Consider the following 20,993-nt stretch of genomic DNA (forward strand, 5'->3'; position numbering starts at 1 on the left):
GCCTGTATACCCGATGACCTATCCTGTAAGGGCAATGACATTTTAGTGTTGAATTTTCACCACCTTTTGTTGATCCAGAACAAAGTGGGGACCCCAAATGGCATTGGTCACATCAAGAGTTCATAATATTTGTACAAATATAATATGAACTCTTGGTCGCATAGTTGGCAGTTGTGTTGAAATTTAAACTAAAGCTTTTAGCATAATTGTGATGGTCAGGTCATATTAGAAAAGATATCTTTCACACATTGACCCTCACCATAGTGTTTATTTAGCACCTATGCCTATAAGCAAATCCGGTTACACGTGGTTTAGCTATACGAATATCCGGTTAATTTGAGTTGCGGAATCGCACAGGTGAAAACCATCGAACTATAATAGAAGATTATAGCTCCTTTCTCACGATCTGTGAATGGCTGATTCGACTGAAGAAGATCCAAATTCCCGTCCGACTTGCTCTGCCCCTGGTTAGTTATGTATTAAATACTGGGGGGTGTTATGCCGTCAGCCCCTGTACTACGATCTGCGACTCAGACTACAATACGAGTAGTGCTAATCTTACAGTACAGTGCCAGTGGCTATTGGAGTGGCACCCGTTGAATTAATAATGCATATATATAGTTAATGACAACGAAGTTACCAAGTTGGGCTCGGGTTTGGGAAGTGTACTGAGTCTGGACGAGAAGAACGCGGTAAAGGCTGCCTGTAACTAGCAGCTAAACTTATATATATATATATATATTTATGATTGTAAAACTCACAAATTTGAGTATAAAAACAATGTCTTTAGATTATTAATTACTGTTTTTCATTGAATGTGTCAGTGTTGATTGAAGAATACTATCAAAATCATTTAGGGAAAAAATATCATTGATTGGTAGTTGATTCCATAGGGTAATTGATCTTGGGTAAAAACTAAATTTGTATGCATCAACAGTAGCAGATGGTTTGATGAATTTATCCTGGTTTCCTCGTAAACATCTTGTAGAATGTACAATATAACTGGGGATAGGAAGCTCTACTAGGTGATTGACAATCTTGTAGAACATCAAGAGACGAAGCCTTGTATGGTGGTACACTATGGATTACGAGGAAACTTAGGGGACACCCTTCGAGATAACTAGCAGCTAAACTTAGGGGACACCCTTCTTGTACTCAAAAGCATTTTAGATCTCAAGCTGCCCACTGGTGGAATGCAGTTCCTAACGACACGTTAACATCTCCAACTTTTCAGGACGATTTATTTTCTTATTTGTGTAAAATTTGTTGATGATTTTTGTGTTTGTAAATTGTTTGCTTAATTGTTTTGTATGTGCTATGTGTGTGTTATAATTTTTTGTTCAGTTATTGTGTGTGTGCTGTTGTAATTTATATGTGTATATGTATGCTATTTTTGTGTTTCCTCCTCAGTCAGGGAAGAACGGCTTTGCCGACTGACTTGAGGCTAATTTAAAAATCAAATCAAATCAAATCACAAATTGACTAACAGTTTGTTGGCCATGCAATTTATGAAAGGTTAAGAGGTCACTATGAAGTACCACACAGCAGATTTGCAAATCTATTCATAGTAACACCTGCAAATCATTGTAAATTCTTCCTGGGCAGCTGATCATGAGCTGCCTGCCTAATAAATAGACTAAATAACCAACCTGTGTTGCATGTACATTGCAGGCCAAGGTGCTTTCCATTTCCAATGCTCACCTCTTAATTTATTATGTCCATTGTATTGTGGGTAAGGCCATCATTATTATATTGCTTGTTCCCCACAATGGAACAAAAATGATGTGGGCAGGAGGTGATTGTTGATTATTAATTATATACTTATTTCCTCTGACTGCTCTATTAGAGTATCTTGATCTTGAAGGCTGCCAGGACTATGTACCCATGCATCCTGCTGGAGGGGCTTCCACCTAACTGCTATGTTTATATATGCATAGCTAATGCATTTACCTTAAAATTTGATCACTCTGTGCCTCCTATCATGAAATAGTGCATTCACATGATCCACAATCAAGTAATTAAAATTTAGTGTAGCTACCTAAAAATTGATGCGGGCAGTGACGGGAAACAAGGAATTTAATAATGATGGCCTGAAGTAGAAATCTAGGAAAAGGGAATGGAAAACTGATGACGAAAGGAAATGAATGAGCAGTTATACAGTGGATAAGGGGCCCTTAGTCCCTGCACTAAACATTTATAAAAGACAGACCTCCAACATTAAATACACTTCTCTGAAAATAAGAAAACGTTCTTATATCAGTGAATTTCATAGTCAGTTGGTCCTAAATTGGGCCATTATAGGTTCTGCTGTACTAAACTATGGAACTGTTCATCATAATTTGTGACCAGATTTTACAGAACCGAACCAAATCGCACATCAGGCAAAATCAAACTAACACCACCAGTGGATAGCTACACTATCGTACTACAAGTTTTGACCCTCAGCACTACTCAAACTACACGAGGCTGGTTTTAATAGACGTCTTTTCTGGGTGGTGTGGAGTGCCCAAATGGCGGTTTCAGGCCTTGTGAAGGACCTGGCTTGGCAAGAATCAGTGGTTTACTGGTGGACAGCCTTATAATGTTGGCCAGACGTGTTCTCTGTAGATTTTGCTACATATTAGACACTAAGGAGCCAGCACAGGCCTGTAATCTTGTGTCTGGACTCCAATCGTGGTCTGCCTCCATTTTGAGGCCTATCTTTTGCCCTCCCCGCCACCCCCCAGCCTCCACCCCTTTGTGAGCACTCGTGATACTACTTCGCTCGTCCAACTGCTCAGATTTTCTATCTTATTTGGCGGGAAACTGTACAAGCAGCTACAAGTACTGGAAGTGGCTTGAAAGGTAACAGATTGATGCATCTTTTGTGTAAATTTCATACGCGTGCTTGCTATCCTTGGAGAGTTATGCTGGCTTCAATTCTTTAAAACCGTTTATCTCGAAACTTCTAATGTGCGATTTAGATCGTTTTTCCAAAATCCAGCCACAATTTATTAATACACAGGTTGGATTTTAGCTATACCAATCTGAATGCTTCTTTGTTATATCCTTATGCTAAAACAATCAAGTATTCTAAATGAGCATACTAATTAAGTAGTCAAGACCTGAATTTTTGGCTGCTGCTGCCGCCACTGCAGCTGAGAAGGTTAATTATCTGTGAACAGTCATGGGCAGGATTTCTATGATTCATTCCTCTATAGTTTGTGAGATATTTGGAGTCAAGTCACGTAGGGGTATAGGGAATCAGGCTATTTTGTCCTACCTATTTTATCTCACTGCCTAGAGTAAGATGTGGACTGATGAGCAGTTTACCACAATATCCATAAGTACAGTGTAGCTTACACAAAGCTAATCTGTGAAATTCACCACTGGTTTTCATTCCAGCCAGCTGCAGCTAGCAAAGAAATCCTTCAATTTTTTTGCACTGATTCTTTTCCTATTGGTACCTTGACTGTGATACCCACCTTGTGTACCACAAATGGAAGAGATGAGATCATGTGATAATAAACTGCAACATCACAATCATAACAGACATAGTATGATGATCATAATAGATACTTCCTTGTCCAGCTGTTGTAAAATAGTATACCACACAGAAGGTTATTATTTTGAGCACACATCATCAAAAAGTCTGTGCATGTGAACTCATGCACTTGAGCGTGTGTGCCTGTTAAGGAGATTTTTCACAACCGGTCATTATAATAGGCCAACATTTTAATTAAATGCTGGTTACAAAAGGATTTAACAATTATTTTGCTGTATAATCAAGGAACTGTGAGTAAGCGTTTAGTAGCTTAGTAGAGTAAGCCACCAATGTTTGGCCACTAGGAATTTTCGGACGTTCACATGCAGAAACTATAAAACATGTTGTCTTTAGTTTTGCATTGTTGTTAGCTTAGATTATCACCATCTAGCACACCAAGTTTTGTAGGATTTTTTCAAGGACTGTATGTTTGGTGAGGCATTAAGCCTATTTCCGAATCACATACATGCCAAAAGTACCAATTTTTGGACCACACCTTGCAAAACACAGGAAATGCAAATATTTAAATGCAATTATGCATGTATCTAGGGTAGTCACTCAACCAAGTATCGGCTTATAAATCAACACTATAGCTCAGTAGTTATTAGAGCAATTTCGGTCATTCATTGGCACACATAACTACAATTGTTGATGGAATTTAATTTATGAGCAGATTTAGATTATTTCAGCTGTTTGACACCATAAATACCAAAGCAAATTTTGAGCACTTAGTATGTCTTATGACAATCTACACACAAAGAGTCAGAACTCCTGTTACAAAACCACAAGCAATCCTTTTTCAGTAAAATCTTCACCTCACATGAAGAATGATACAGTACGGAAGCATATTTCAGTGACTCTTCTATTAGAGTAGTTGAAATGTCCTGACCACTTTTCTTAGAGTATCTCATTTTATTCACTCAAATTATAGTCCTAATAAGCTAAATTGCTGCGAGAAACCAAGATTTAAGTGAATAAATTGAAATACTCTATAATAAAGCAGTCAAGATATATCAACTACTCTAATAGAACAGTCACTTAAAACTGCAGTGGAAATTCCATTCAAAATGTTCCATACTGTATGTGAGAATATTCCAAGTAAAGATTTTACTGAAATGGGGTTTGCTTATGGCTTTGTAGCAGGTGTTCAGACTCTGGGTGTATAGCTAGTTTGGTAGCAGCCCAGCTATAGATTGTCATAACACATACTAAACACTCAAAATGAATTGCTTTGTTGTTTATAGTGTCAAACAGCTGAATTTGCTCATAAATTCCTTCAGTAGTTGTAGTTATATGCATTAATAATGACTGAAATTTTGATTGGCCTACATGTGCTCATACATTTGAGGTGTAGCATTGATTTATAAGCTGACACTTGGTGGACTAGACCTTGAGTGACTACCCTAGCTACATGCATGATTGCATCTAAATCTTTGCATTTCCTGTACTTTGCAAGGTGTGGTCTGAAAATTGGTACTTTTGGCCAAAACGTTATATAGGCTTAACAAGAATGTGCCCTTTGCTAGTATGGCTTGGCAAGCTGAGAATTAATTATAAGTGCTCTGATAATTACTATAAAATTTGCTGCCTTCCTGAAGGTGACTCCGTAAGAAACAACTTACTTTTGACTTATCAATTTGTAATATTCAACACCATAGCAAATTGGAGATTGAGTGCATTAGCTGCTGAATTGCGCTCCAGCTGTCTGTGAAATTGCATCATGTACACTTTTCTTTGACCAGTTACAATGTAGTTATTTTCTAAATCTGTTACATCTTCTTGCAAAGAGCTAGATCACATCTGGGCTATTCACATTCACTAGGAGCACTTGACCTTACACTAGCTGAGAGTTAAGTGGCTCCTGTTCATTGATTTTATAAACTGATTTCAGTATTTGTCTAACACTTTAACACCTCAGTGCAGGGGTGTTGGTAACCCCGGGAACAATTTATTAAAAAGAAATTTCTCATAAAACCAGGCCTGCATCTCACACTTGGTATTCCACTAACTGCTAAACATGTATCTGGCTAGAATTTCTTGATCTACCATGCCAATTAGTTTTATGTATTTGAGGTTACTTCATATTAGTGTTGCTGTCTCATTCTCTGTAGTTTACCCATCGTTTAAACCAGTAAAGTGTGCAGTGGTGATTAATCAAATTGAGAATAGTAAGTGATTTGTATTGTGTATAGTTTTTGTTTGTATGTACTGGGTCTTGGAAACTTCACTGTGAGTTTAAGTGATTGTGTACTTGGACTGTAGATTTTATATTATAGTTTGAACATGCTGAAAAGGTTTTTACACATTGAAGATGATGTGAACAAGTCTACCCACAAGTTAATTACCATAGCCACATGCAGGCAGAGGAAATTAATTATAGGTTGCCAAGGTAACATCATCTGAAGGGCTCTTGGCACATTCTATCTTTGTTTAAAAAATCCAAACAAAATAGAAATGCATCGCTTAAGGGAAACAGACAAACTTTAGCTGCCAGTTTCAAGCTTTGCCTGCTCAAGCTTAGTGACAGCATTGTATGATTGTTCCCATACATCCTACTGACACTGATGACATCTGTCTTGTACCAGAGGGGAATGCTTCGTTTTCAGTTTTGCCAATTTTTGTTTGATCATTAGTAAACAACCACAGGCAAGACCACGGGTTACTAACTAGTTATTGTACTTTGCTGTATAAAAGCTGCTTTGAATAAATTCTGATCTTGATTATAAACTGGATGGCTTGCAGGATACAATGAAAATAAACGCCTTGATCTCAAATGTAGGTCTGGGGTGTTATTAAACTCTTACTCATAGTTGTTTTTATCCTTTCCCTTGCTGCTACTATATTTTCAAACTCATTAAATTTAGAACCACCTGAGTGATGACCTGAAGTGCTATGAGTAACCATGTGAGTATTATAGTCCATGGAAGTCTGTATGCGTGCAGATGTGTATCATCAAACTCTCTTTGTCTAGACCTTATTTGTATAGTAAAAACACATTGTACATTGGTTACCATTACATTACAATGACCACGATTCAAATTCCATTAAATTCTGGGCATCAATCTCAGACTGACTTATTTAAATATATGTGTGTAGTCTCAACTGAACAAGCAATAGAAGCTTTATATTTGAGTAGGGATCATAGAAATAAAAATTAAGCAATGAAACAAGGGAGGTCATCTACATCCGTGATTATACTAGTGGACATTTACGTAATTCTTACTTTGATCACTACAGCACTTATGAGTGAATGTATATACGCCCAAACTAAAATGTGAAATGGGTTAACTGCTTCAGTTTCAGCTATGTCCCACCCTTGACCCATTACACAGCTTTATAAATGAAGAACAGTACAAGAAATGCCTCTGCAAGTACTGAAGCCATCACACATTACTGCCAATCAACACCTGTGCAAAAAAAATTGGATGCAAGAAGTAAGTCCTTATGCATGCATTGTAACTGCTGCAGTACATAGGTTAAAAGGCATGTCTTGGGCCAAAGCAACATCAAGCAGTGAAGAAATTAAGCTCATAGCCTTATCCATAATCAAGTTATGCTTGGGTGAAGGAATTGATTACTTAGTCAGGTAGTCAACTACTGTACATACGTGATAGAAACATGTTGAAAGGGTTTGGGGTTGCTCTGAAGACATTTGTTATGCCTAGCCAATACTGCCAAGCTGTCATTAAGGAAAAGTGAGGCTGGTTTTTGGGTGATATTTTTGGCTGGGAAAGCTCAACCCCCTACTTTACAGTACTACCATACTTTATGATAAAGGCCCTATTCTTTTAAAGGCTGGGACTAAATGCTAGCAAGGAAATAAAAGACCTAGCTGTCATACAAGGGAATACAGTAATAATTAACCCCACCACAGATTTCTGCAGTATAGTGGGCACAGTTACTGGAGTGATTGCAGAGACACTTCTCATACTGTTCTTCATTTGAAACACTGTGTAATGGACTAAACATAACAGAAAACAGAGCATAATGGCTTCTTCGCTTCTCAGTATTTGACATTTGGGACACGCGTTCAGATGCAAAATTAATTTTATGGCATGCCTACCACCATTTTTTCTTTTGATGCAGTATGCATGAGTTCAACAGTCATAATTACGTTACAAAAAAGTAAACAAGCAAGTATGTACATGCATGGAAAATTAGAATTAGGGATAACAATGGACACCTGCAGATATATCAATGGACATTTAATCCCTGCTTCAGTTGCTATAGACTAAAATATAGGGAATAAATGTCCACTAGTATATCTTCAGGTGTAGGCAACCTCCCTTGTTTCACTACTTTTTATTTCTATGATCCCAAATCAAATGTAAAATTCCTATATTTTTCCTTATACTTAAGTACTTGAGCACTTGATCAGATAGTGTTTGTATGTTGCCATCATAGTATCATGTGTAATCTGTAGGGGATGATGCTCCAAGTTTAAGAGACCTCAACAGATATGTGGTTAAAAGATATGCTGTTATTTGGAAGGATGTTGGCATAGAGCTAGGATTGGAACTTCCAGCGCTTGAAAGTATTGAAGAGAACTATCCTAAAAATGTGGCGACTTGCTTTCAAAAGACACTTATTAAGTGGTTGAATTTGGTTCCTGGTGCTACATGGAAAATGCTGGAGGTTGCTATTACTAATGTAAAAAGGCAGGATCTTCTTCTTAATCCAGTTGAGAATTTGTATGGTGAGGATTTGTGAATATAGTATGTTCCAACTCTACATACGTACACATATTTATGGTCCTCTTAACTAAGTACCCTCTACGATAGTTGGAACTACCATAACCATGTTTTTACAGTCAATTATGGCCATATCAAATTAATCTCATGATTCACTCATGCAGTGGGTCACTGTTCCTGCAAACATGAAACAAATCTACACATATTAAAAGAGTGGTAGTGTCAGTGCTGATATGACTGTGAACTCCTGAATGTTGTGCAAGCACTCAAAGGTTTAATGAGAAAATGGGTAGCTTTTTCATTAGGAATTTAGTTATTGCACTTGTAAAGACCAAGATACTCTAATAGAGTAGTCATATATAGTGTAATGTAGCAGTCAGGTGTAGCTGATTTTTCCCAACCTGAGTCATTAATTTGGTATGGCCTAACTGAACTGTAATGCTTTTAACTTATGTATGGAGTTTTCCAACTGTGCACTAATAATAGAGAGGTTTGCTGGTATCAATATTTCAAATTTCATATTGTTTTAGAAAATGAGGTTTAAAATGTTTGTATGACGCACATATTCATTTTGTGTTTCTCCCAAGGTCATAAGACTGCCATCTAAGACTATCGGTCATATTTGACTGGGCATTTGAGGATTGCCAAAGCTAATAGTTGCTAGTATTAGTTGGGTTTAAATGCTTTATGTGCAATTAATGCATTCACCGTTCTATTATAGAGTTTAATATCTGACATTGATATCCTTACTGTTATGTAGGAGAAGATGAGGATGATTCAGGCTTAGTGGTTATGAATGAATCAACTACAGTACCACCATCTGTGTCTGGCATGCAAATGACTGGCCCACAGCAACCAAGCGATGATTGCTATGATTTTAATGAACCCATGCAACCACTGCCAACAGCAACGACAAATGTTTTACCTGTAAATGTAGCACCCACTACTGAGGCATCAACACAAACCAGTGCTATAACTGCTGCTGTTCCTGCTGCTGTTTCTGCTGCTGTTCCTGCTGCTGGTAAGGTGATGCACGCAGAAGTATTTGGACAAAAAACAGATGGCATTTCAACTAAATAAGTTAACTATAGCAACAATTTGTAAGCAAATTGATTAGCACAAGCAAAGTACATAACCAATTAAACTTTGTGTAGTGAAAGTAATCATACCACAATATTTGTTTTGTCCATATGTAAGAATATTTGTCTTTTGGTATCTATGATTCAGAGATGATTACAAAGGTTAGCCATTAGCCATTTACCAATTAACTAATTAACAAGATTGCTGCCATTTTCCTTGTTTGGTATGACATTTGTCTAATTGAAGGGGTCAGTGGAAAAGGGGGAAATGTGCCATTTTAGATTTTCCCTTACCTTAAATTAGAATGGCTTGTTTTAGCCATGTGAATAATGTTGTCACTAAGTAAACAACAGAATTTACAAGTTCATGGCAGTCTCAAATTATTTTTGAGCAAATATTACAATAATTCAATTATATTACAAAATTCTGTTTTATGCCTGCTATGTGGTCACCTAAATTTTCAAATGGCACTTGTCCCCTTTTGCCGCTGGTCCCTTCAATTGGAGAAGTTTTGATGAAGGTGATGGCTCTCACCTGCATTGTGACAATGTCTGTTGCTAGGAGATTAAGGTTAATTGTTAGTTTGTTAATGGCAAAGAACAGGACTGTATTCAAAAGCTGTATATAGCAGTATTGCTTCTTTTGTGATTAATTTCTCTCAATTCTAATCTGTCAAGAACGATGATGCATAGATTTTGAGTATAGGAACAAAAAGTTTTAGCACAGACTCTATCGTCGTAGAATGTTTATTATTCATTTACTTGCAACATGTACAGGTATGATTGTATTTCAGCCTTGGCTTGATACATACATACATACATACTAATTGGTAATGTTTAGTAAACAATTGATGCATTGCAGTAGGTCATGCCAATAGTTCATAATATATAGAGGGATGAACTCTTGGTCATGCTCAATGCACTTTAAGCTTATAATTCCACTGCTATTGTTAACTATGGTATGCCATACTTTTAATGCAGAACATAAAATCAAAGTCAAATTTAAAAATGACCATGAGGGAACTACAGAAGTGGATCTATTATCTAAAGAGATAAAAACAATACACCAAGTAAAAAATGAAGTTGCTGAAAAAGAGCGTGTGTCAAAGGACCATTTAATATTTACTGTACATGATGAAGAGTTTGGTTCTTCAGTGATATTAGAAGATGAAGATCTTTTAGAAAAGTGGAAACTTGACAAAGGAGGATTCATTACATGTAGTAAAGGTACTACGATTTTTTAACATAGTTAATTACAGAGGCTATTGCTCTGAGTACGTATGTATGTATGTGTGTGTGATAGTACTGTGTGTGATAGTACTGTGTGTGTGATAGTACTGTGTGTGATAGTACTGTGTGTGATAGTACTGTGTGTGATAGTACTGTGTGTGTGATAGTACTGTGTGTGATAGTACTGTGTGTGATAGTACTGTGTGTGATAGTACTGTGTGTGTGATAGTACTGTGTGTGATAGTACTGTGTGTGTGATAGTACTGTGTGTGATAGTACTGTGTGTGATAGTACTGTGTGTGATAGTACTGTGTGTGATAGTACTGTGTGTGTGATAGTACTGTGTGTGTGATAGTACTGTGTGTGATAGTACTGTGTGTGATAGTACTGTGTGTGTGATAGTACTGTGTGTGTGATAGTACTGTGTGTGATAGTACTGTGTGTGTGATAGTACTGTGTGTGATAGTACTGTGTGTGTGATAGTACTGTGTGTGATAGTACTGTGTGTGATAGTACTGTGTGTGTGATAGTACTGTGTGTGTGATAGTACTGTGTGTGATAGTACTGTGTGTGTGATAGTACTGTGTGTGATAGTACTGTGTGTGATAGTACTGTGTGTGTGATAGTACTGTGTGTGTGATAGTACTGTGTGTGTGATAGTACTGTGTGTGTGATAGTACTGTGTGTGATAGTACTGTGTGTGTGATAGTACTGTGTGTGATAGTACTGTGTGTGATAGTACTGTGTGTGATAGTACTGTGTGTGTGATAGTACTGTGTGTGATAGTACTGTGTGTGATAGTACTGTGTGTGATAGTACTGTGTGTGTGATAGTACTGTGTGTGATAGTACTGTGTGTGATAGTACTGTGTGTGATAGTACTGTGTGTGATAGTACTGTGTGTGTGATAGTACTGTGTGTGATAGTACTGTGTGTGTGATAGTACTGTGTGTGATAGTACTGTGTGTGATAGTACTGTGTGTGATAGTACTGTGTGTGATAGTACTGTGTGTGATAGTACTGTGTGTGATAGTACTGTGTGTGTGATAGTACTGTGTGTGATAGTACTGTGTGTGATAGTACTGTGTGTGTGATAGTACTGTGTGTGATAGTACTGTGTGTGATAGTACTGTGTGTGATAGTACTGTGTGTGATAGTACTGTGTGTGTGATAGTACTGTGTGTGATAGTACTGTGTGTGATAGTACTGTGTGTGATAGTACTGTGTGTGTGATAGTACTGTGTGTGTGATAGTACTGTGTGTGTGATAGTACTGTGTGTGATAGTACTGTGTGTGATAGTACTGTGTGTGTGATAGTACTGTGTGTGATAGTACTGTGTGTGTGATAGTACTGTGTGTGTGATAGTACTGTGTGTGATAGTACTGTGTGTGATAGTACTGTGTGTGATAGTACTGTGTGTGTGATAGTACTGTGTGTGATAGTACTGTGTGTGTGATAGTACTGTGTGTGATAGTACTGTGTGTGTGATAGTACTGTGTGTGATAGTACTGTGTGTGATAGTACTGTGTGTGATAGTACTGTGTGTGATAGTACTGTGTGTGATAGTACTGTGTGTGATAGTACTGTGTGTGTGATAGTACTGTGTGTGATAGTACTGTGTGTGATAGTACTGTGTGTGTGATAGTACTGTGTGTGATAGTACTGTGTGTGATAGTACTGTGTGTGATAGTACTGTGTGTGATAGTACTGTGTGTGTGATAGTACTGTGTGTGATAGTACTGTGTGTGATAGTACTGTGTGTGATAGTACTGTGTGTGTGATAGTACTGTGTGTGTGATAGTACTGTGTGTGTGATAGTACTGTGTGTGATAGTACTGTGTGTGTGATAGTACTGTGTGTGTGATAGTACTGTGTGTGTGATAGTACTGTGTGTGATAGTACTGTGTGTGTGATAGTACTGTGTGTGATAGTACTGTGTGTGTGATAGTACTGTGTGTGTGATAGTACTGTGTGTGTGATAGTACTGTGTGTGATAGTACTGTGTGTGTGATAGTACTGTGTGTGTGATAGTACTGTGTGTGTGATAGTACTGTGTGTGATAGTACTGTGTGTGTGATAGTACTGTGTGTGATAGTACTGTGTGTGATAGTACTGTGTGTGATAGTACTGTGTATGATAGTACTGTGTGTGTGATAGTACTGTGTGTGATAGTACTGTGTGTGTGATAGTACTGTGTGTGTGATAGTACTGTGTGTGTGATAGTACTGTGTGTGTGATAGTACTGTGTGTGTGATAGTACTGTGTGTGATAGTACTGTGTGTGATAGTACTGTGTGTGATAGTACTGTGTGTGTGATAGTACTGTGTGTGATAGTACTGTGTGTGATAGTACTGTGTGTGATAGTACTGTGTGTGATAGTACTGTGTGTGTGATAGTACTGTGTGTGATAGTACTGTGTGTGTGATAGTACTGTGTGTGATAGTACTGTGTGTGATAGTACTGTGTGTGATAGTACTGTGTGTGATAGTACTGTGTGTGTGATAGTACTGTGTGTGATAGTACTGTGTGTGATAGTACTGTGTGTGTGATAGTACTGTGTGTGATAGTACTGTGTGTGTGATAGTACTGTGTGTGATAGTACTGTGTGTGTGATAGTACTGTGTGTGATAGTACTGTGTGTGATAGTACTGTGTGTGATAGTACTGTGTGTGATAGTACTGTGTGTGTGATAGTACTGTGTGTGATAGTACTGTGTGTGTGATAGTACTGTGTGTGTGATAGTACTGTGTGTGTGATAGTACTGTGTGTGATAGTACTGTGTGTGATAGTACTGTGTGTGTGATAGTACTGTGTGTGTGATAGTACTGTGTGTGATAGTACTGTGTGTGATAGTACTGTGTGTGTGTGATAGTACTGTGTGTGTGATAGTACTGTGTGTGATAGTACTGTGTGTGATAGTACTGTGTGTGTGATAGTACTGTGTGTGATAGTACTGTGTGTGTGATAGTACTGTGTGTGATAGTACTGTGTGTGTGATAGTACTGTGTGTGTGATAGTACTGTGTGTGTGATAGTACTGTGTGTGTGATAGTACTGTGTGTGTGATAGTACTGTGTGTGTGATAGTACTGTGTGTGTGATAGTACTGTGTGTGATAGTACTGTGTGTGATAGTACTGTGTGTGATAGTACTGTGTGTGATAGTACTGTGTGTGATAGTACTGTGTGTGATAGTACTGTGTGTGATAGTACTGTGTGTGATAGTACTGTGTGTGATAGTACTGTGTACATGCATAAGAGTGCAAACACATGGCAAGAACATTGATGTAATACTTCTACAAGTAGAAGGAAAATTAGGAATTTTAAACTGGATTAGGGATCAAAGAACAAAAAGCAGGGAAACAAGGGAACAGCTGAAAGTTGTGAAACAAGGGAGGTTGCCTATACCTGCAGATATACTATTGGACATCTAATCCCTACTCTTCAGTCTATAACCATGACTGAATTAGGGATTACATGTCCACTAGTATATCTGCAGGTATAGGCAACCTCCCTTGTTTCACAACTTTTCAGCTGTTCCCTTGTTTCCCTGCTTTTTTGTTCTTTGATCCCTAATCCAGCTTAGAATTCCTAATTTTAGTGATTATTCTAATGCAATTTTAATAGCATAATGTCTTTCTAAAATGTTTTATTTGGGCTGTTATAAAGTAAATAAACTACATTTTTGTTTACATAAATAGTTACATGTGGTACGTTTTTGCAGTCATAGAATTAAAGGAAGCTACAAGAGAAAAACAGTACGTGAGTTATGGATTTTTGTGTTAAATGCTGGTGTTTAAACTGACTACCTTCATCAAAGTTTAATACATAGCAGTAGCTTCCATATGGCAGCATGGCATTACAGTGCATGCAATAAAGTATATAATACAGTACGGTGGTACTGTATAGTAGGGTTCTCCTCCAAAATATAAAGGGCGCCTGCTGCCACTAAAAGTCATCATAGAAACTTTCTCCATGGACATCAAATATAACATAAGAAAACAAGAAAACATCAAACTGTAAACTACCAAAACCCGAGTTTGGTCTGTGTATTGCCAAACTACAGTCAAAACACTAGAAACTAAATAGAGCATGTAGTACAACCTCTGTTGTAGACCAGAATGGCAACACATGTGTGGCATGTGCCTTTAGGGTTCGACGAGTGTTTGCCCTCTGCACCTTGCCTTTACCTTTCATCTCCAATCTTTATGGTTGTCATCTTCTTCATGCAATTTTGAAGCATTAATTTTTTGTATCAATGTGTTTCTTATAAGCGTGTACAATTCATAGTCGACACAAATTATTTGGAGTACTTACATTAACTGTAAAAGGGAATAGATATCTTCACTTATAAGATTGTATTTGCTATAGAAAACAAAGCACCGTAAATATGTAACCATGCCCCTAATTGATCACATAGGATATTTCTCACCTGAGACTAGCATTAGAGTGAATACCTGGTTAAACATCAATTACCTTAGTTCCAAAAATTGATGAGACAACTATTCAAACTCGACCACCACTCAATGTTTGAAAATGATGTGTAAGCCCTTATATTTGAAATCGATTGTGGCACCACTCAATTACAGCTACTACTGAAGGTGTGGTGTTTAACCAAGGAAATACGGTACTGTAGTAGTAAAGCTGTCACCCTAATACAACAACCATGTATGATATTATAATAGAACAGTCACGCATGCTGCTATACGTCCGGATATTTGCTGTGATGCATCAACGTATAGAGCAAATTTATGCGGGAAAGAATTGGTTAAACTTGTGTAGTCAAAATTGTTAATTTTAAAATGAAGTAGGGATCCAAATGATAAAAAGCAGCAGCAGCAGCAGCAAAAAAAAAAGGGTTTTTGGTGATATATTTGGGCAGGAAATATCAAAGCTTCATGATCCCTCAAGGAGCAGAGCCCAGTAATTTTGAGGCCATCCATGGACTACAATGGAGGACATAGTCATACATACTTTTTATTAATCTGATGTGATATATAAATCAGAGCTGTTTTCATGCAATACATTAGTACTATATCATATATTAAGGATCATGAAGGTATAGGCTTTTCTGGCCAAAATATCATCCCAACCAACCTCACAATACCTGTAGTATATATTGGTGAGGTACGAGCAAGTTCAAAAGTGTCTACAGAGCAGCCAAAAATGCTTCCAATATGTTGTTACAGAATTTAGTATTTTATATTTAGCAGAATTTTCTTCTGACTGACTAGCTAACTGCAGCATGCATAATCATGCAAAACTAGGGGGTCTGAGCTAGTTTGAAATAGCTAAAATGGCTTAGACCAAGCAATGTATTTAGAACAGTGGCTGTATTCTACTATGGTTTCATTAGAGTGTAATGGCGAGTGCTCTATTAAAGTATCTCAACCTTTAGCAAACTTCATGGAGCTAGCTTAAGAATGGTCCAGCCAATACTGGACTATACTGGACTAGCTAGACTGCAGGCTCTGGTCCTGTTATATCCCTACTATACAGTATATGATTCATGGCTGTTAAAGTAGCGTACTTAAAACATTGTTACAAGCTTGCACTTTGGTTTTCTGTGCATCATTAAGCACCCACAATTAAAGCTTTCTGCATGCTGGTGTGTTACACTTATGTTTGGCCTCAATTTACACCTTGTCATTATTCTTATGTACGTATAGGTTATCCATGATTGAAATTCACATGGCCCTATATAAATTTCAGCCAGTATTGACCTGCTCATCTTTATGAACCAGTTTTGATTAGGGCAATGGCGGATCCAGGATCCCCCTCCTCACCTTTTGGAGGAACCTTACTTCTGATTAAAGTACTAAACTTTATGTCAGGGCTAGATCCATTAACTCATGAAAATGATATGCAAATTTTAGTAGCATTTATTACAAATTCATCTGAAATCAAAGCAAGTCAAAGTCAAATTAGCTGTGAAATTTCCCCCAGCACATTCATGCGTACTAAGCGCCTCTAAAAATAATTATCGTATTGCTGTTGTTTAAGCGATTCATAGCCATCTGCAAAAGCCAAAATGTCAAACATCAACAGTGAGACACTACTAAGTGGTGATTATTTGCTGCTTCAAAAATGCAGCAACTAACAAGAGAATCTGGCTTTCCCCAACGACCTACAACTTAGCCTGTTTGTGCCCCTCCCCTTGCCAGCTCCTGGATCTGCCCCTGTAGGGTATATGCATGCACGCACAAATACACAAAAGATGCGTGATAATGATAAATTTAGCATATACTACTGGTATCACTCCAGCAGAGAATTTTGCCTTACAATCTGCATGGAGATTAAACCACAACACAAGGATTAACTTGATTATTATACCATCAACAGTACTGATTAAAGCATTAAATCGTGTAACCAAAATTCTCCATGGATTTCTCTGTTCATCATACGTAGCCAAAAAGTATCAGCTGCTGACCCATAATTGAATCTTTCAGGCATGTACAGGGCATACATAATACGTTTATCCAGTGGTTGCACTCGTATTGGCTTGGATGATTGATCAAACAGCACGGATTTGAAGTGTTACATAATAGCTGTAACACAGGGCACTTGGGCTTTTTCCTGATATGTATGCCCTAGCCCTTGGGATGTCGGGTACACATATCAAGCAAAGCCCTCATGCCCACATTGCAACTATTGATTTTAGACTACAACAAGTTTGGTACTGAAATTTGATTGTTGGCTGAAAATGTGGTCTCTAAATCCTGTAGTGCCACGCTCATGTCCAATAGAGACCACGCTCTGAGGTGATACGAAACACGATAATTATGCATCTGTAACATTAGCAACCCACAGGTGTTTGTAGTAGTACAATACTGAATTAGAGGGAGGTGTAATGGATTTGTTTGTACTAATCAACACTACATTTCTTGTTTACAAGCAGCTGTCAAGGCACAACAACAGCTACAATGAGTTGTAGCCCAGTACTTCTCGAAACATTGGCAACACACGAGCATTTAAATGGCCACACTGAGGTCCAGCAGTGTAGAGGGCTTGTTTCTAGTAATTAACGATACATTTCTTGTTTACAAGCAGCTGTCAACTCAAGGAACAATAACAAGTTGTAGTCTAAATAAGTTAGACGTCAAGAACCACTGGGTTCTACGAGATGTAGAAATCCCTCAGGCCCAGGGCCTTCAAGTTTTCTAAATCCTGTAGAAACCTGGTTCTTGACATCTAACTATTATATATTGATATCATGATTAAGATTAACGATTAACCAACAGGCCTAATATCACAGTGCATGTGGTCATAACCATGCGGATTTATAGCGTAAGTGACCGATTATCAAACAAGGTTTATACTTTACTTCATAAATATTTCCAGGAAAGCAGTATCAACCTTGAATTTTCATCAGGAGGTAGCACCTTTCTCGTAGAATACCTCACGTAAGTTTGAGCAATAGTATCCGATTAGTGTCCGTGTTATGAGTGAATTTCTGCATTCTGAATAATATGAATTATCGAACACTGGTACCTATTATTGAATGCCCACTAATTTCCGTTGATCAATTATTGAATGTTTTGCACTTTTTCTACTCTGGTGACCTTAGTACAACCTACGTACACACTCTTACTTATTATATCAATATATCATCTTATTGCTAATGATGGTTCTCTCTCTCATGTGTTAACTGAAGTACCATGATACTGTAACTGAAGTATAGTTTTGATACAAGCATGCACTTGTGAGTTACAACGGCGAATCATTTAGTGATAAATGCGTATATAATAAAAAATCAGCACATTATGAACAATAACACAGCAGTATCATCCTTGTTTACAACAACCCTTTCTGTACAGTCTTCGTGGATACATTTTTCACGCTGGAAAACAATAAACAGTTGGCAAATTCTGCTGCAAAAGTTATGCTCGAGTTGTAGTTCTTTCACGGCAATTCCTGTGTTCTTTTTCTTCATTTCTTTGCCGGTGGTGATGAGTATCAAGACTGCTGTGATGTCCACACATAAACTCTAAAGGATGGAAAACTCATTAAGAATAGGCTACACTATTGGAATTCTCCATTTAAACACCTTAAAAGTATGTGGAATAATATTGTAAACTTCCGAATATGTTACATGATTTTAATGTTCGATAATAGGTACCATTTGATAATAGGTCACTTACGCTAAACTATAAACAAAAGAAGAAAAAATGACCTTGAACTAATTATTCTGTTCCTTTCTGGAAAGAGTAAGTGTGGCAATATTTTGATTTTAGAAGTGATAGAGGAAGTGTAATGTTTAACAGCTAGGTCTGAGGGAAATAGTGTGCGTAATTATCATACTCAGTACATAATGCTGTACATGTAAATTGACTATGAGGTCATAAACTTAGGCATGCAATTATCACAATATGCACTATACATTAAAAGCTATATTCCACATCACTAGTGTTAATCTGCAATTCTTGTACTTTATTTTTTCTGGTTATAGGCTCTGTGATGTGCTGCAAAAGTCATATGAGGAGTGGTTTCTACAAAAACATGGTGCATTTAATGCAGACGATAATGGAGACCAACGTATCAAAGTTATTTCAGCCATGATAAGAGAGAAAATAACAGCCGAAAAAGAAGAAAGATTTAAGGTTATACTAATGGGTGCTGGTACAAAATATAATGTCAAGTGCTCAAGTAAGGATTTCAATGGTACCTGTGACGGCCATGCAGAAGCTCTCTGTTATGAAACAATAGTTCACTACTTCTTAAAGCTTATACGAAAAAGAAACTTCAATGTTTTGTTGCTGTCTAGAGAAGGGTTTCAGCTTAATCCAGAATACAAGTTTCACCTATTTATTTCACACCCTCCTTGTGGTTTCATGACAAATGAAAGTGAGCCATTGATATCATGGAAAACACCTTTTGTGGAGGAACCTCATGTCCTCACATGTAGCTCAAAGATTATAGTCAACTCATACTTAGGAATTCAAGGCCCACTTATTTGTTTGTTTGCTAAACCTTTATACATTAGTGAAGTTATCGTGCTAAATACTGATGATACAATCACTGAAAAAGCACACAAAAAATTTGAAGAAGCTGCAAGCAAGTTGGCACAACAGTCTTTATTTTCATTTCATCCACCAGACGTTAAGGTACTAAAAGCTCCACAACTTTTTGGTATCGAATACATAGGTGCTAAAAATCATAAAGCTCAAGAGGGATCATTGACATGTATTGCTGTGTTACGAAATCCAGATGATGATTGCAATCCTGTATTTTCTGTACGTGTTTTAAAAAAGAACAATGAAAAGACGCAAGGGAGTAAAGGAACTGAGAAAGTGCATGATAATGAAAAGTTATTTGACATTAATGACCTGGTTTGGTCTAAACATCCAATAAAACTGCATTTTAAAGAATTTGATGAAATACACAAAGCAATAATCAAGAATCTCATGATATTTCAAGAACTTACCAACCTAAGCAAAAAACTAGAAGAAGATTGTGGACATACCGCATCAAATCTAAAGGAGAAAATAGGCAAAACTTCAGCAGAAGTCACCAGACTTGTTGAAGAAATGGATTATAAATGCTACAAAAAAGTCAATTTAGCAGCAACAAATTTTATTCATGATGTAATCAACCTTAAGGATAAAAAAGAAGATGAATTAAGAATGATAGAAGATATTCAGGTATTGATAAAACAGCTTAGCAAAAACGGGACAGGCTACATTCCAATGTGTTGCTGCTGGAAGAGGTATCACACCTTTTTACAGCGAATAGAAAAAAAGCAAAGCAGTTATTAAAGCAATGAAACTTCCATATGATGCTATAGCTATAAGTTTTTTGGTGATTAATTTTGGTAGCTTATACTAGTTTAGTGAGACAGATGTTTAGTGTTTTTCTTTAAATAGTTTATGCTTTTGATAATAATTATGTTTTGAAAAATATGTACTATGCTCATGGGTAGAAGTATCAGTGACTGAGCTAGTTTCTAACTTCCCAGTATTTGGAGGGTACATAACATTACATAACATGTATACACATTATTCTATATGGAATTACCCAGAGCATAACTGTAAAATCAGAAAGTATGCAAAAGTACTGTTGACGCCACATTTGTAAAGTAGAGAGGAAGTGCTATATAAATTATTGTAGTGAGTTCCTTGAACAACATGAAATAGCAGCTAGGAGTCTGAGGGATGAAGATTAAGTTATTGAATTTTGTGATTTTCACATTAAATTTTAATATCAACACTATCAAATGCTGCTTTACAGTCCAACTAATAGTCAGTGGCTAGCCAGTTATACATAAGTGTTAGTGTCACACCAACACTTGCCTAGTAGGTGTTGCACAAGCATTGTTTTGAGTGGTGTCAGTGTCACACTGACACGCAGCTTTGACCTGACCCCACCCCCTGTATCTTGGTTTAACTTTACCCAAGACACAGATGGGAGACTGGAAACAGCTGAAATTGAAAACTGAAACTGAAAAGCTAAAATTGGTCAAAACTTCAGGTACCT

The 20,993-nt window shown here is 37.3% G+C and overlaps 1 protein-coding gene across 1 annotated transcript; it reads left to right on the forward strand.

Moving 5' to 3' along the window:
- Positions 1-327: 327 nt before the first annotated feature.
- On the forward strand, positions 328-20,419 carry LOC136265701 (uncharacterized). Its single transcript, XM_066060599.1, has 7 exons — positions 328-467; positions 5,635-5,691; positions 7,947-8,219; positions 8,975-9,235; positions 10,275-10,520; positions 14,245-14,278; positions 18,970-20,419. The coding sequence occupies exons 1-7, from the start codon at positions 413-415 to the stop codon at positions 20,273-20,275; spliced, it is 2,232 nt and encodes a 743-aa protein (XP_065916671.1). The 5' UTR covers positions 328-412; the 3' UTR covers positions 20,276-20,419.
- Positions 20,420-20,993: the final 574 nt, after the last annotated feature.

This window comes from Dysidea avara, chromosome 9 (genome assembly GCF_963678975.1).
Source record: "Dysidea avara chromosome 9, odDysAvar1.4, whole genome shotgun sequence".
Taxonomy (NCBI): Eukaryota; Metazoa; Porifera; class Demospongiae; order Dictyoceratida; family Dysideidae; genus Dysidea; species Dysidea avara.

Excerpts from the sequence above, each read along its gene's own strand:
- LOC136265701 (XM_066060599.1), top strand. The coding sequence starts at position 413 with ATGGCTGATTCGACTGAAGAAGATCCAAATTCCCGTCCGACTTGCTCT. Across the intron at positions 9,236-10,274 it reads TGCTGCTGTTCCTGCTGCTG|AACATAAAATCAAAGTCAAA; the intron begins GTAAGGTGATGC and ends CTTTTAATGCAG. Across the intron at positions 10,521-14,244 it reads ATTCATTACATGTAGTAAAG|TCATAGAATTAAAGGAAGCT; the intron begins GTACTACGATTT and ends ACGTTTTTGCAG.